At 40.5% G+C, this 16,530-nt stretch overlaps 1 protein-coding gene across 7 annotated transcripts in view; it reads left to right on the forward strand.

Annotated features, from left to right (window-relative positions):
- The window catches only part of ablim3 (actin binding LIM protein family, member 3), a 56,464-nt gene that overhangs the window by 1,077 nt on the left and 38,857 nt on the right, over nt 1-16,530 (forward strand). For 5 of the 7 annotated variants that reach the window (XR_015842867.1, XR_015842868.1, XM_088293785.1 and 2 more), the window contains exons 1-2: nt 1,876-2,248; nt 11,997-12,119. Coding sequence is in view for 5 of the 7 variants with exons in the window: in XM_088293785.1 (XP_088149911.1) it covers nt 2,236-2,248; nt 11,997-12,119 (136 nt within the window). In the remaining 2 variants the exon portion in view is untranslated. Of the gene's footprint in view, nt 1-1,827; nt 2,249-11,996; nt 12,120-16,530 lie in introns of those variants that run through there. The other 2 variants (XM_088293788.1, XM_088293786.1) reach the window with 2 other exon arrangements.

The following is a 16,530-nucleotide window of genomic DNA, read 5'->3' on the forward strand; positions in this document are numbered from 1 at the left end:
AAGCGGCAAGCACGACAAAAACAGGGGTAAAAAATGAATGAATTAATTAATAAAGTCAAGAGAAACTATGTAATGAAGAGAATAGACTTTTGGGAATAAGTAAATAAAAATGTAATGAAATAAATATTTAATTCAATTTGTTAGAGGTCCGTGCTTTTGATAGTACAGTAATACCCCGGTTATCGCGGTTAATGGGGACCGAGACCACCCGCGAAAACTGAAAATCCGTCAAGTAGCGGCGCACCTTCAAAAATGCTTTAAAAAAACTATACAGGTATACAGTATACACCCCTGTATACAGTACACCATATAGAATACGGGTAGAGAGAGAGAGAGAGAGTGAAATTCATGTTATAACAAAAAAAAAAAAACATTATTAAAACTTATTATTTTTTTATTCCCCAGCCATTATTTTTGTATTTATTCAATTACTTCTTTTTGTATTTATTTAATTACTTCGACTTTTACCTGCTGGTACGCCGTCCGGTGTGCCCTGTGAAATGAAAGGTAGCATTTTTCATTTATTTATTTATTCATTCATAACTGACAGCCTCGCGCTCCGCTCGTGCCCGGGCGGAAGAGGTGCTCCTCTTCGGCTTAACTGCCACGCACGCCGGCCGGCCTCCTCCGGAGCTCTCGTACGGTCCCGAACGGAGCGAAATGTCGCCCCGCTCGTGCCCGGGCGGAAGGTGCTCCTCTTCGACTTAACTGCCACGCACGCCGGCCGGGGCTCTGGTACGGTCCGAACCGCGCGAAACGACGCCCCCGATCGTGCCCGGGGGAACGTGCTCTTCTTCGTCCACTCTGCTCTTCGCCCACGCTCTTCTTCGGCGCACGCCGGCCATCTAACCGCTTCAGCGCCCCGTCGTGCCGCTCGGCGAAACTACAATGCCCCCGCGGAGCGGAGCGAATGGAGAGCCCCGATCGTGCCCGGGCAAAAAAGTTTTACATTTTTGAACATTTTTTAGACCCGCGAAGCACTGAACCCGCGAAAGGTGAACCGCGAAGTAGTGAGGTATTACTGTAATTAGGCCAGAGGAGAAGGCCTTCCTTTCCCCATGAGTCACAACTCCCAATAAGCCACTCAAACAGAAAATATTCTAAATTCGCTGGAAAAAAACCAGATTATTTTTCTGTTCCCGATTTATGCCGATGTTCATTGGGGATGTTGTCTTCAAAATCCAGACCTGAATTCCGGAATATTTGCAGGTTGGTTGTTCCCTCCACTGAATCAATGAGTATACGTTATCTATCTGGAGAGCTAACTTAGTGTAGAAAATTGTCTTAAATTAGTTTTAGAAAATTGTGGTTAGGTAATTGTGTGTTGTTGGTTTTTAAAATTTTTTTTTTTTTTTTATGTGACACGCTTAACAGTCTTAAAGAGGGAGCTTGACACAGTCCTGAGAAATCTTTTTTCCGACCACATTTGCACTGGTTACTGCAGTGTAGAGCAGCCACATGCAGCAGTTGGTCTTTGAATGATCATGGGGGATTCTCAAAACTGTCTGCTCGTTATCCACATCAGCTCAGGCTCTGGCAGAAACATGCACCACCTGGTCTTTTTTTAGCGGGTCTTGGAGGAATCGCCAAAAAGTGACAGCATAAGAATAGTCATACTAAACAGAACGTAAGTTATACAGAGGTCAGAGATGGACAATTATTATTATGATATTCTTGGCCTGGGTCTTAATGAACCTTATAAACGTAATTTCAATTATCATAGTATGAGTTTAGATTTAACTGAGTGTATTTGCAAACGCTATTTAAGTCATCCATTATTTGAAAGTCAAACTTGCAATTGTCTATTTTATTTTGAAATGATTTACCGGAAACAGCATGCTGTGACATTAGTGGTGCTGAGAGAGTCGCGAGCGCTGTCAGCAGTACAGTGAGCACACCGCTCCAGAGCCAAAAGAGAGAAACAATGTGAGCAAGGTGTCTTTGTGTTTTTACTATAGTCAATTTTTCCGGAGGAAAAAAAAACACACAGAAAGACAACAGGAACATGAGCTTGTCTTTACATATTTTGTGCATTTTTTGTTAGTTTTCTTTTTCCCGTTTTCTCAGAGATGGACTGGAAGCGGCGTTGCGAAGAATGAGTGCGTGAGGACGGAGCATCGTTATCCTTCACCGGAAATTCATTCTTGATGACACCATTTGGAAACACTACTCTGAGTGTACGGGAGTATTTTTCGACGAAACGACCTTGTTTTGGTTGACAACACCTTGGACATCATGAGCTCTAATGGTAAGTCAATTTGCACAGGTGAGAGCAGTGGGAAGTACTACTGCTCAACAGTAGCCCATTTGATCGTGTAGTTACACCTGAACAGTCGTGTGTGTGTGTGTGTGTGCAATACAATAATCAGATTTTTAATTTTCTTAAACTATCCTTTATTTCGCTAAATTTATTGACGTGGCAATTTGTCTTAATTCATTGCGTTAAAAGGTGTTCCCAATATTTTGGCGCATGTAGCTACCATGATAAAAACTGGATGAATCATATGACAAGGTCAGTCACAAGTTCAGAATTATTTGGGGTGGATTCTGCTTCCAGTTGTCTCATTTCTTTTCTTCCTCATTCTCGTCACTATTCACACCCAAAACATTGACTCATACTATAACTCCTCATTGCCTCTTATACGCTCGTGCAGCGTAAATGGATACTTATTGGGTTTCATATTTTTAAAGGAGCACTTTCACAGATATTCGACCCCCCCCCCCCACAGGCTTTCAACTGTTTCCACTAAAGTTCACCTGTCACTTAGCCCTCTTGCGACCATTGGAGGAGCAGGAAGCGCTGCACGTTTTCCAGGGAGTCTGCTGCTGGTCTTCTGGATTTCATGTGATTGTGATTCGGAGCATGACGAAGATGCCCGGAGCCCCCTGTTGTACTTATCTTAGACTAACCCGGGGGCTGCCGTGATGTTAAGCTGACCTTGTATCAGCTGACTCTGACCCTGATCCCCTGTCAGCTGAATCAGGGCTTTCCTCCCGCAGGGCTGGTGGCTCAGTAGATGTTGTTATGAATTTGTACAAGTTGTCCCTTGTTAATTCACGGGGAAGACAGCTTAGATTTGTCAGGGGAAACTTAAAAACAGCTCCTCTGTTGCAGAAGTCCAAAACCCGCCTGGTGAAGTCCCTTCAGTCCTGCTTCCACTTCCCATCATATCAAATCAGTGGAACCAGGTATTACTGCATCAGTCATACGCTAGTCTGAGGAAGTTCCATCATTGATCCAGTGCACTTAACTCACATGGCATGGTGATGGGTCTTGCCTGCCTGCACGCTCCCTTGTCACATGTGCTGGTACCTCTTAGGGTACAATAACTTGTTTCCGAGGTTGTACCCCCACAGGTTTTACATCTTGGAAACCCGGAATAGCTGCAAACTGTCAGCCCGTATTGGTCTTATTTTGAGGTACATTAACTTGGACTGACCACGGACGATTGTTGATGTGCAGTTGTGGATTTTAAACTAAAAGTCCTTTTATTTGGAGAGTCCTCCATCTTACCGTGCTGAAGATGCCATAGAAATTGCAGCAGTTTGCGGATGGGAATTGACAAAATTTGACCACATTGCCTCTGAGGAAAATTAGCAATATGAATGTTCTGAACCCCTGCATTCATGCTTTCAGAGTGGACTACAGAAATCTAAGTATTCTATTGAGAGACTTAAATTCTGAGGATTTGTACAATTTGGAGTTAAACAATTTCTTTACACGATTAATAAAAATAATTGACTATAGTTGATCACCTGATCAGTTGTTCCACCTCTACTTTAAAATAGCATTTCAATGAGAAGCTCCATATTCTGTACGCCGCTTTTGTTACCATGACAACCGAGGGCGGAGCCTGAGCATCATAAAGTAGCTTCTCGTTGCAGGAGCACAGCTTAGGATGTGAAGGACAAAAAGTAAGTGACCATAAAGAATATATTAAGCATTTTTATTTGTGGAGGTGGCACTTCACACACTGCACTGTTCATATATAGTCACATCACCAATCACAAATACCCCCACAACAACACCACGTCAATCAATTCACAGAGAAATCCAGTACATTTGCTACTTGCTGTCGACTGAAAATGATATATCGCAGTCGCTCAAGTCACGACCAATCACCCTCATCACACATTCCCCCAAACGCAGTTGTCAATTTACATCAACAGATTAAACCAAGTTGATCCACAATAGTATGCTCTTTTCTTCAAGTTACTATAATGTTTTTTGGACAACAGCAACTTTCTTTACACGTTTGTACACATACATGGCGCCATCCATTCTGGCACTTCCACGTCACTCAAACGCATATTTATTTTCCCTGGGGTGCAGAATACTGAGCGTGCAATGTAGTTTGGTAACGTAACATAGAAATTGCTTTGCAATGCTTGTGTGGTAGTGTTTAAAGTGTTTATAGTTGTCGAAATACATATTACAGAAATAGTATTACTAAATATGTATTTGTGCATTCATTCATATCTTCGGTGGTTGCGGGCCAATGTAGTCGGGGCGTGTGCCCCAGTAGACCTTTATGCCTAGCGATGCCCCTGAGTACACTTATCGATTCGTTAATCGATTATTATTTATATCCCTCTTGCTAAAAGCTGTGTTTTATAGAGGTTCACCGCTGGCTGAATGCTCGAGGTGTGTGTCAGCCCTGTCACAGCAGGCAGATGGTGGTGCAACATGCTTACTGAACATGCATCTGTTGGCATGAACACGTCTGACTTGAGCGAAAGACAGATCCTCTCTTCTCCAGTCAGTCAACATGTGTCCTCCTGTTCCCTCTGGCTCTCCTCTGGCTCGTACATGAATGGGCCTGTTAAGCCAAAGCGAGTGCATTTTCCACTGCGTTGGGCGCGATAGACCAGAGGCCATCCTCACACTTAGCATTGTTACACACAGTGCTGTATGTCTGTCTTCAACTATGAGCACTGGGATTATTGTGTCCAGTCTCATATTGTCTACCTGCATGGCAGACCGAGCTGGGCTGAAGTTACCAAAGACATTTGGAGTAAAATTTCACTCATGCATGCATGTACAAACAAATGTTTTAAAGGTTGAAATGACATCAGGAGGTTCAGAACACATTTTGATCAATACACTGATCATTAAATTCAGGAACCGGAGGGAATTTGCAGAGCCATACATCACTAACAAAACTGATTTTCAAGACTTTTGCCTAGCAGAGCTAAATTATCAGAAACAACCAACTATTGCTGTGACATAAACATTTTACATCCAGCATTCACATTTATCTCTAGAAGGCTTAACACATTCAACATTTAAATTGTGTTTTGGGGGGGGCAGCAAGCTCTTGATATGAAAATGACCTCACGCTGTATATGCAAAAAAGCACATTGTCTTTGGCAAGAAATTAAACAATCTGATTTTGGTCATTGTGTTATTTTAGACTAGGGATTTTTTAATAACACTTTTTTTCAGACTGATAGCAGTACAATTGCTCAGTCGTGAGTATTCACCAATACCGAGTAACTGATACAACTCGTACATTTGGTACTAGTGGTGGTCCGAGCGATGTGTCACAGATGTTGATTGGCTGATTTCCGTGGAAAAGTATGTGATCAGCACGCCGATCAATGTCTTTTGCTGCCGATCACGAATAACAATCACATCGCGCTCGTACTTTCCAGCCTGCAGCCAACGCGAGACCAGCCTGTTTGCAGTGTGGCGTGCCCTCCCCCTTTCTTCAACACTGCACATTATAGACCAAACAAGTAACTGATTCATAATATATTTTTGTTTATTTGTGCCTTATTTTGGATAATGAAGGAATGGAAATTTGGAATGTTTTTTTTCTTTTTATTTTAAAATCCAAAACATATCCTGACAACGGCTGCTAATCCCTTCCGAAGATCTCCCTCCTCTCACTGTGCTATGCCCATTTCTTCAATTTCTGCTGTACTTTCTTCTCTTGCTAAGACTCAGCAGGGCGCACTAACTTATTTAAGCATCTTAACGAAGCCTTAACCATGCATTCGTGCCCTAGTAGTTGACTGTCTAATGGTTGAGAAATGCTTGATTAGATTTGCCACAGCACCAAAAAATTGCGCAATAAATAACCAATGATCAGGTTAATTTTGCCGTGGCAACCCAAATCATGATCACAATTAAAATTCAATTAATTCCTTGTAATTAATTCCGTCCTAGTAAAGGGGAAAAACAACAAACACTAAAATTGAAGACCTCCACTTTTGGATTTGGCTTGTGGGTGTTTATTAACATTAGTTTGGGAAATTTAGTCAATGAAAAATCAACAACAACTTTATCTGAGGTGAGGTATTCGTTTTGGCAACCTAAATTCAAATGTCTTGCTCCAGGCTACCTATATTTTGGAGAAGTAATTTAACATTTAATGACAATCTCAACATGTTTTCTCAGTACCATGAATCCCATAATGCAATGCATTAAGACAAAGACAATGAACTTTATACAGTTGCCAAACGTTTTTTAGAACAGATTTCTTATAATAAAACTTTAATTGGGCCCTCTTAGATGGAATAATATTATATTCCATAGGTAAGATAAACAACCGTGCGAGGTTTCCCCTTCTCTCCATGACCTCGGCCTCTGGTGAGATTGAGTGATTATTCACATTGTCAGTGGTGGTGTAACCTTTTGCTCTCCTGTGGCACTGTAGCAGAATGTTAGTCCTGATTCTGAGTGGGCAGTCATCGCTTTGATGAATGCTCCTCTCCAAGGTCTTGGCTCAGTTCAAGGTTGATAAAAGAAGAGTGGAGTGAGACAGGAGGGCAAAGATCTGATCATTTGCCACTGTAGAACATGGCTTTATCATGAACATTTCTCTCTAACAAATAGAACTTATTCTCAACTATATCTGCTAAGGTGAATGAACCCAAGTGAGCAGTGAGCGTGAATGTTAATCAGATTGGTCTGTCGATGTTTGAACATGTGACTGTCTCATAAGCATCAAGTTTGAATAAAGATGTGACAGGGACAGCAAGTGTCACTAAGGATGCTTAAATCATTAGACAGATTAAAGGAAAGGCAAGGGGTGTGGTAACCATTGTGTAACAAAAATCCCAAACTGGTTTTGTGACATTTTGACAAAAGTTTGAACGACACAACACCGGCGTCCTAACCTTTCTAACCGGGCTCCATCCATTCTCCTGTAATCAAAAAATCTCATTACATGAATATGCCCCAATGATCACCTTGAGTTTGGAGTGAAATTTCAGTTTCTCTGAATACTGTCCAGTCGTGGTGTAAAAGATCACATAAGTCACGGTTAAGATCACAGATTTTGAGTCTCGGATCGGATTGCTTTCAGATCAGAAAAAGAAGAATAAAATTTGTACTTCTATATTTTATAAAAAGCTTTGGCCCATTAAACAAAAAGACAAAAAATATAGAAATAGAATATGGCTGTTTAGGATTTAAGAATGCAGTTAATGCAATTTCAGGCAGGACATTGTCATCTGATATGTCGTACAGTGTAGAAAATAACAAGGCATCCTACCAAACGTTTTGAGCTCAATGTTTTCGTAAAATCATGTAATGAGCAAAAGTGTTTTATAGACTACATTTAGTTTTATAATGAAAAAGACCTCAAAGTACAATTTAAGGCACATTTCCTTCCTTTAATCATGGAGACTGCATTACAAATTAATCTTGGTCCACAGTATTGAAAACAAAGGAGAAAAAAAGCAAACCAAAGAACAGCTGTTGAACAACTTGCCCTTGTTGCTAATGCAATCAGCTAGCTGCTAGCCCTTAACGCTGGAGACTTGTGCCATATAATACAATGGCACCGTAATTAACTAGTGGTTTGTTAGTGTTCTCAATTAACAACTGAATATAATTTTGGGTTGCGTTGATGTTGGTGGCAACTATGAAATGTTCATTAAAACTGCGATTAAGGCAAGCCAAAAACGTCGTAAAGAGAAGTCAAGCTAGCTGCTACGCCACCACGCGGGCCAACGTCAGCGTAAAAGGCTAAGGCTATTGTATTGGCATCAATGACTCAATTTATCACTTGGCGAGCTTTATTTTGAAATTGGCCTTTGTGGGGGTGACGTGTTTGTAGAGTGTGTTTGCAGCTTCCCTGACATGTCTGTCTGAACGTCGATGTCCTGAAAGAGACAGAGGAAAAAAATCCTGTATCGTTAGAGACTTTCATACTTGTAACCGTGGTGCATGACCCGTACTGGTCATGGATCAAAGATGAGCCGTTGCACCATTACTATTCAGTTCTATAGGCACCAAAATATCTTGAACCAGCATGTTGCATGATAGGAAAGAATGTCTATTTGCAGTTTTGATGCATTAGTTTTATATGCACTTCCACTTGACAATTCCACAAGGTCGTCATATTGCTTTTCTTTAGTGATTGTTATCTCTTCATTCCTCATCATCAAGAATATCCCAGCAGCCCTTGCGGCTCTTTGCCACGGCTGTCAGGTCAGAGGCAGAAATAGTAACAGTCTCTTGGTCTCTGGGGACGCTGTCTGCCTCACTGACCCCGGTACTGTTCTTATCACCTGTCAACTTGAGGCGGGATTCTCCTCGGGCAATTGCCAATGATTTAGTCTGGGATTACACCTGTTGCTTGGCGGCTGTCCTTAGAAGAATGACTCACCACGTCTTCGGGAAAGAATGGAGGGCTTGAATGGGCTGCATGGGAATAAATCCACTTACATAATTGGGTGGAATGCCGTAATGCTTATGTTTCGGAGCTGATTGTGTATTTGAGTTCTCTATCTATGTACAGCACATTGTCATTCACTTTATAAAATAGAGCAGGGGGATATGACATTCTATATCGCTTAGATGATAGAAACGTTTTTTAGCGTGTCACGTTTCTACTTTTGTGCCTATTGTCATTTCATTTGTTACTTGCGTTGTAACCTGTAGCAACATGTGAGTCAGAGGAAACTTGATTGGTTAGCGCGATGGCCTCACAGTGCAGAAGTCACGGGTTCGATCCCGGCTCCGGCCTTCCTGTGCAGAGTTTGCATGTTCTTCACGTGCCAGTGTGGGTTTCCTCCGGGCACTCCGGTTTCCTCCCATATTCCAAAAACATGTAAGGCAGGTTGATTGGGCGCTCTATATTGTCCCTAGGCGTGAGTGTGAGGGCGGATGGTTGTTCGTCTACGTGTGCCCTGCGATTGGCTGGCAACCAGTACAGGGTGTACCCCGCCTACAGCCCGAAGATGGCAGGGATAGGCTTCAGCACCCCCCGCGACCCTTGTCAGGAGAAGCGGTACAGATAATGGATGGATGGATAATTTTCAATGTTCAAAAAAGTAAAAAAAAATAAATAAAAGAAGTCCACTTGCGAACCATGGATTTGTTGATGTTGAATTCTCTCGTGGCTGCTTAATTCCAATGTCCCTCTGCATAACTGACAACTTGCAGTTTAAACCTATGCTTCATAGACATTTCTATTCGGGGGTGCCATTTTCAAGATCCTTCACCAAAGCAATGTTTTGCACAATGCCCAATCGTCTTTCACGCCCACCCTGTACCCTTCAACATCTGCATGCTGTCATCAGTAATGTCCGCCTTTCCTCTATATTAGCAGCGCGTCGTTGGAAATGCTCCCAGTCAATCCAGTGGAGCGCTCATGAAAGTCACACTTTTCCAGATTTTTGGAACTCGGTCCACAAAGGCACCCCCATCTATTTTGGAGAAAATTTAGGACTTTGAAGTGTGCCTTATGATTGTGAAAATTCCGTATATTGAATATATACAATTTTACAAATGTGTTTTTTTTTTTTTTCTTTTTCCCCCCCAATAAAGTCCGCAGTTTAGATTTTGACTTTTTAGATATAAATGTTCTGAAAATTACATGACAGCAAAGCTCATCTTTTTATTTATTTTGTTTTTATTTTTTAAATGTCAGAAACATATTTTTAATGCTACTTATTCAAGCTGATCTATGAGAGTCGCTCACCTGACTTCTGTGCGCACAGCATGGGATTGGTTTCCAATCAGCAGTGTGTATCTGTGTTCGTCTCTGTGTCTGGCTAGTGACCAGTTACAATAATAATCAATATTTATGAAAATTGTGCTTTTAATAGGCTGCGGGGTGACTGGCGAGCACATCTGCCTCATAGTACAGAGTTTGATTGGAGCAATCCGGGCGCCGGCCTTTCTGTGTGGTGTTTGCGTGTTCTCCCCGTGCCTGCGTTGGTTTTGGCCAGGTATTGTGGTTTCCTTCCACATTCCAAAAACTTTGCAGGTTGATTGGATGCTATTTATTGTCCCTAGGTGTGTTTGTGAGTGTGAATGTTTGTCTGTTTTTGTGTGCCCTGCAATTGGCTGGAAACCAGTTCAGGGTGTGGCCCGCCCGCTTCCAGAAGACAGCTGACATAGGCGCCAGCCCGCCCATAACCCTCGTGAGGAGGAGCGGTTTGGATAATGAATAGATGGATGGATGGATGGATGGATGGATGTCTTTTAGAGTCAAAGAAACTTCAGTTGTCTTGTACAACATATAATTCTTTTCAGTTGCACTTACATTGAGAAACTTGGGCGTCTAATCTGGGCGGCACTGGGGGAAGCCCTGCTGAATGCATTGGAGACAGGTCTGTTTAATGTCACTTCAAAATAAAGTGAGAAATGGTAAGCAGTCATAGTCTGTTGTCATAATTTTTTATTGAATTACTGTAAATAAATCATGGCATAATATTATTGTGATACAAAATTGCCTATATCAGGATGAAAGATCAGGCAACCATTTCTTTCATTTAATTTATCAAGCTAAATCAGGCACATGAGGATAAATCCTTCCAACTGAACCAGCCAAGCAGTGACGATGTCATTTTTTTTTTGGGGGGGGGGGGGGGTGTTGAGAGTAGAGTATATTGCCAGTTTGTTTTGGCGCGATTTCAGAAGGTTACTACTGTAAATGAATCTCTGCGTATTGAGTCGGATTTGGCACAAGCTTTGTTCTTATCGTTCTTTCTCACCTGATGGGATCACTGTTGTTCCTTCTACTTAATGATGAAGAACAAGCAGTCTCTCTTCTCTCTCTCTCTCTCTCTTTCTCTTGCTTATACAAAGAAACACATTTACAAGCAAGTGTCTTGATTCCGTCCATCGGACACGTACTCATCTGATCGAGTAGTGGGATCCATTGGCGCAACCACCATTGTGAGGGGAACAATGAATTAACAGTGACTTCAATGTGGGAGACATCAAGTAGGACGCAATCAAGATTGCATATTTCCAATGCCCACTCTCCGGATTTGAACAGGAATGTAATTGTCGACAGTCATACATACATTCTGCCTCTACTCCATGATTATAAAGAGACACAGATGCACATAGCATCATCCAGCTCTTGGCACTCAGGATATGAGGCATGCTAGACTCTTAGACATTTTAAGTACTGCAAGTCCTTGGAGAATCCTCAAGTGAAATGCAATCAGTAGCTCGAGCACGCTAGCCTATGTGCTGCCACCACTGAAGCAGCAAAGTCCTTCAGTCAGCTATTTAGGTGACGAGCAAGGCCAGCTGGTTACCCTGCCATTGTACCTCTTCACCACTTTAGGACCACTCGGATGCTCCTTGAGGAAAATGAAGAGCTAAATGAGCAAGCAGGAATGCAGCTGTTGATTCAGATGCTTTTCTTGGGATCTCTCTGTGTCTTGTGAATACAATGCGAGTCTTTTATTATGCACTATTAGTAGGGGTGTAATAAAAATTATTTGAATTGGAAAATCATTTTTTATTTAACCAAACCAAATCGAACATTTTAAAATGTACCATCTTATATACAGTCATGCCTGAAAAAAAAAAAAAAGATAGGTGATACATGGACCAGACAGTGAAAATATACAAATAATTGTAATTGGTGCCCATTATAACTGCATTTTATTGAATATGTTTGTTTAAAAAAGATTTTTTTATTTAATATTTAATTAAAATGTTTGCCTGGTTAAAGAAAAAAAAAAGACTTAGTCAGCTGCAATGTTTAGACACTGTACCCTCTTTCTGTCCACCACAGCGTATCACAGAGGTGAGCCAAGCGTCGGGCCAATTCGGTGTCAACGGTGTCGGGAAGTGTGCAAAGGAGAGGTGGTTCGAGTTCAAGACACCCACTTTCATGTCAAGTGTTTCACCTGCACAGGTAAGACTTGATCCATAACAACTTGGAGCTGTGAATTTTGCAGCAATTTTTGCAGTGCCTACTTCAAGGCAGAGACCTGATTGTTTCAGTGGAGTCCTTACTATTTCTGCAAACAACCTGTATTGACTGCTTAGAATAGTGGATCTTCTTGCTAATCCATCTTAGTCCCCATGCTGAGTGCCACAATTAGCCCACAGTGAGGATTGGAGCAGATCACAGTTGCCTTGCGGGGGACTTAGACTCCTGCTAAGGTAGCTTGTAATAGTCCAGTCAACTCGGAAGGGATTTCCCCTGTTGCACACTGTTGCTGTCTAATGACATTGTTTCCCAGCCTTTTCCTGGAAAAGCCCTGCAACAGAGATTTTGCAGTGGCATGCACGTCATGAATAGTGTTGAATACTGTCTTGTATCAGTTGAATTTAGAGGATTCGTGTAATATTCAAATATATGCACTGTGTGGAGAGAGTCCACATGATCTCTTTGTACCACAGGTTGTGATCAGTGGAATAACATGGAACTGTTGCAATCATGTGCATTGTGTTCTGTATACTTCACAAAACAAACAGGTTGCAAAAAATCACAACGTCTTTGTAAAAAGGCCAGTTTATGTTGACACACTATCCAAACCTGCTAACATATTTTGTATGATATGGTTATATATACAGTGTACACACACCCCTGTTTAAGTGATATAAGAAAATAAGACCACGGTAAATCATTCCAAAATTTTTCAATTTCAAACTTTTTTAATGTGACGTATAATTTTCACAGTTTTCGAGAGAGGAAATAAAAATGTTTAATGTGATTATGTGGTTGCAGAAGTATGCACACCCTCTTAATAACTGGGATGTGACTGTGTTCAGAATTAACCAATCACATCCAAACTCATGTATATATTCATCATCACAATCTGTTTTATGTGAACAACTTCATAAAGAAATTATGCTTTATATTTTATAAATGTTTGCTTTTGCTTGGGAGATTGAGTTGAAGTAAGAACTTCAAAATTCTTACTCTGTGAATACTATATTTGGATCTTACTTTCATCTAGACTCGTGGGTTCTTTGAAATTAAAATTTTCTGATGCCAGCTTGAAGCAAACAAACCTTGATTGCACTACCTCCAGTAACACAATCTTTCACATCAAACTAGAACATTACCATTGCTCTTGTCTTTTGTCAATATGGCAATTGCTATTTATTTATTTTTTTTAATGTTATGCTGCGCACTATTGCTGCATGCGAAAAAGTTGAAAATGCAGGAAGCGTATATCCTGTTCGATGATAAGGTAACAGAATGGATTATCTGCAGAAAAGGCTCAGGATCCCTTTCAAACATGACACTGATTTATGGCACGCTCACAAAAATCGGTGCACTTTTAGAAAAGCCTCGTGACACTCAAGTTTGTCTGCAGGAGCAAATTAGATTTCAAAGAAGCAAGAAACGTTATTTGTCATGGTACTCCGCTGCCTGAAGCTAGTATGCTTAGTTAGGAATAGTGCTACCTCTAAAGCAAGAGTCACATTTTAGTCATGTGCAAATAATTTTACATTTAAGCAGCTAAAATTAGCGGTGGGAATTGCAGAGTAACAGTACCGTTAGGACTACAATACAGCAAGTATGTGATAATCGATATAGTAAAAGAAAACCATCCATAATATCTCTAAGCATAAAGCGCAAACATTCATAAAATGAAAGGATTGGAAATAGTGACTATAAAAATACACTGTTCCATTTCAAAATAAAGAGGATTTGTTCGGTCTCCAGGAACGAGATAAAATGACTCACTCCGAAGTATTTTATCTTTTGTACTAGTTATAACCAGTTTTGGTCCAGTTACTTTCAAAATGTAATTTATTACATGTTACTAGTTACTCGCATGTGAAAGCAATTTAGTACATTTTACAATATAAAAGTCTTTGTAGCGTCATTTATTTAATGATTTTTTCACACTATAAAGATCAGGTGTGGGCAAACTTCGGCCCGGGGGCCACAAGTGGCCCATTAAATGTTTTAATCCGGCCCGCCGAACTTGAAAAAAATTAAATGAAGAAACCTTGTTAATGTTTTATTTTCTAAAAAATTGGTTTTTTCAAAGACATATATATTGTTGTTCACTTTCATTTAAAATTTAATGTATTTTTTTCTCCGATGAGGTGAAGTTACCAAAACACTCCATCTGCTCTGCGCTGTCTAATTTTAGAACCCATTGTGGCCCGCCAATCAAAAAGTTTGCCCACCCCTGCTCTACATTGAACTTTCTCGCTGTGGGCTTGTTTACAATAACCCAAACACCCCAGCACCATAGTCCAACACTAGACAAACGCATGTTTTATAAAGTTCTGTCTAGATATTGTAACCTAAATCTTGGCTAGTTTAACGCAGGGGTGGGGACACCTTTTGATTGGTGGGCCACAATGGGTTCTAAAATTTGACAGAGGGGCCGGACCAGGAGCAGATGGATGGAGTGTTTTGATAACCTCACCTCATCTGAGAAAAAAAAAATACATTAAATTTTAAATGAAAATGGACAAAAGCATTACAACGAAATATCTGTGTTTGACACACCAGAGTATTTAGAAAATAATACATTAATTAAGGTTTATTTATTCATTTAATTTTTTTCAAGTTTGGCGGGACGGATTAAAACGTTTAACGAGCCGCATGTGCCCCCCATGCCGTCGTTTGCCCACGCTTGATGTGGAGCATTAAGTTATTTTTTTAGGCGTACATAAAAATACTCCTAAACTTGCTTTGTAAGGCAATATGGGCTGGGAAGAAAGTCAAGTGAGACAAGTTGTTGATATGATACGTCTATGAAATGGACTAATTACTATGTCAGAATCAGAAAGCCCTTTATTGTCATTGTACTCAGTGTGCAAGGAGGTTAGAGGGAGAGGAGAGCCGCCATCTTGGTAAAACTAACTAAAAGCTAACTAAATGTATGTATAGTTGATTGGGACCTAAGTGTGGACCTAAGGGTAAGTGTCAGATGTTCTTTTGGTACCATAATGGGCTGTCCTTATCAAATAGTTTTTAGAATTCTTTATCGTCTATCGATTTATAGATAACATTATAACTTTCATTTAAGTGTAATATATAGCATTTTTTCCGGATCATTGTTCATTATTCAAAAAAATATGTTTTTTTTTTTAACTTGGTTTAGTATGGTGGCCGAGAAAGGTCACAACAATTGCAAAAGACACTACGGACGTGAGCAAAACCCTCGCCTGATGGGAAAAGACACAAAGCTGGAATAGTAAAAAAATAAAGTTGTTCTTTTGTTCTTGGCGCTTGTGTCATACAACAATGCCAGAAATTATTGATGCTATTTTTCAAATGATTTGTGATGTTCCTGTGGCTTGTCAGTGTGTACGACGGGCTAACGTGTACAAGAGGACAACTGTCAGCTTCCAGTCACGTATCAGACTTTGCTAATGTTGAGTTCATGTTAAGATAAAACAAGGCTGATGTGCTAAATTGCGGTTTTAAGAAGCAAAGTTGTAAAAATAATAATATATGCATCGTACATGACGTCAGATGTTCATTAAGTTATGTAACACGTTGTTGTGATGTGGCTTTTGCAATTGTGACCTTTCTTGGCCACCGTAGTTGAATGACGCGAATAAAAAAAAATAACAACGAAACGACAATTCCGCAATATCACCCCAGTGGGATTGATGTTACACTCAGCGTTTTTGAAACCAAATCAATTACTGGTTCAGTTATTGTTTTCCAAAGTTAAATCAGGTGTTTGCAAAGGTCTTATTTTGATTAAATCAAAAATATAATCAGTTTCAATAAAACACTACAGAAATCAGATAATAATTGATGTTGAGAGATTTGAGATGTTGAGGTATTGACAATTTGAAGTTAAATATTGGTTCTAAATGATCATTAAAATAGTTTAGATAATTATTACAATACAATAATTATTAGTTGTCGAATAATCAATACATTTTGACCTGGGCCCGGTCCCAATTCAGAATTTCTGAACACTTTTTACCCCCGCTCACGTCATGTTTTTCACACCATCTGTTCATCCATTTGTTTTTGTCTGTCTTCTGCATTGTGCTCATAAATTAGTTAGGGGTGTGGCAAAACTAGAGCATATTGTTCAAATCATCTCACAGCTTGTGTACTTTGCGTATTATAACAGCATTCTGTCATTCTACACTACATGAAAACACTGAGGGCTACTCATAGGAGACTTGTAACACGGCCCTTCCTTGTACCTGTCACACACGCACGCACGCGCACACGCGCACACACACGCACGCACCCCGCCCACACACACACTCACGCGTACACACTGATATCGCTTGTTGTGCATGCATTTGAGTGCACACATGCACGATCACTGTGGTTGTTAAGGGTTGCTATGGTAACGGTCTGATGGGGCACCCGTGCG

The sequence above is a fragment of the Idiotropiscis lumnitzeri genome, chromosome 4 (assembly GCF_059441095.1).
Source record: "Idiotropiscis lumnitzeri isolate Australia: NSW breed Sydney's pygmy pipehorse chromosome 4, RoL_Ilum_1.0, whole genome shotgun sequence".
NCBI classification, from domain to species: Eukaryota; Metazoa; Chordata; class Actinopteri; order Syngnathiformes; family Syngnathidae; genus Idiotropiscis; species Idiotropiscis lumnitzeri.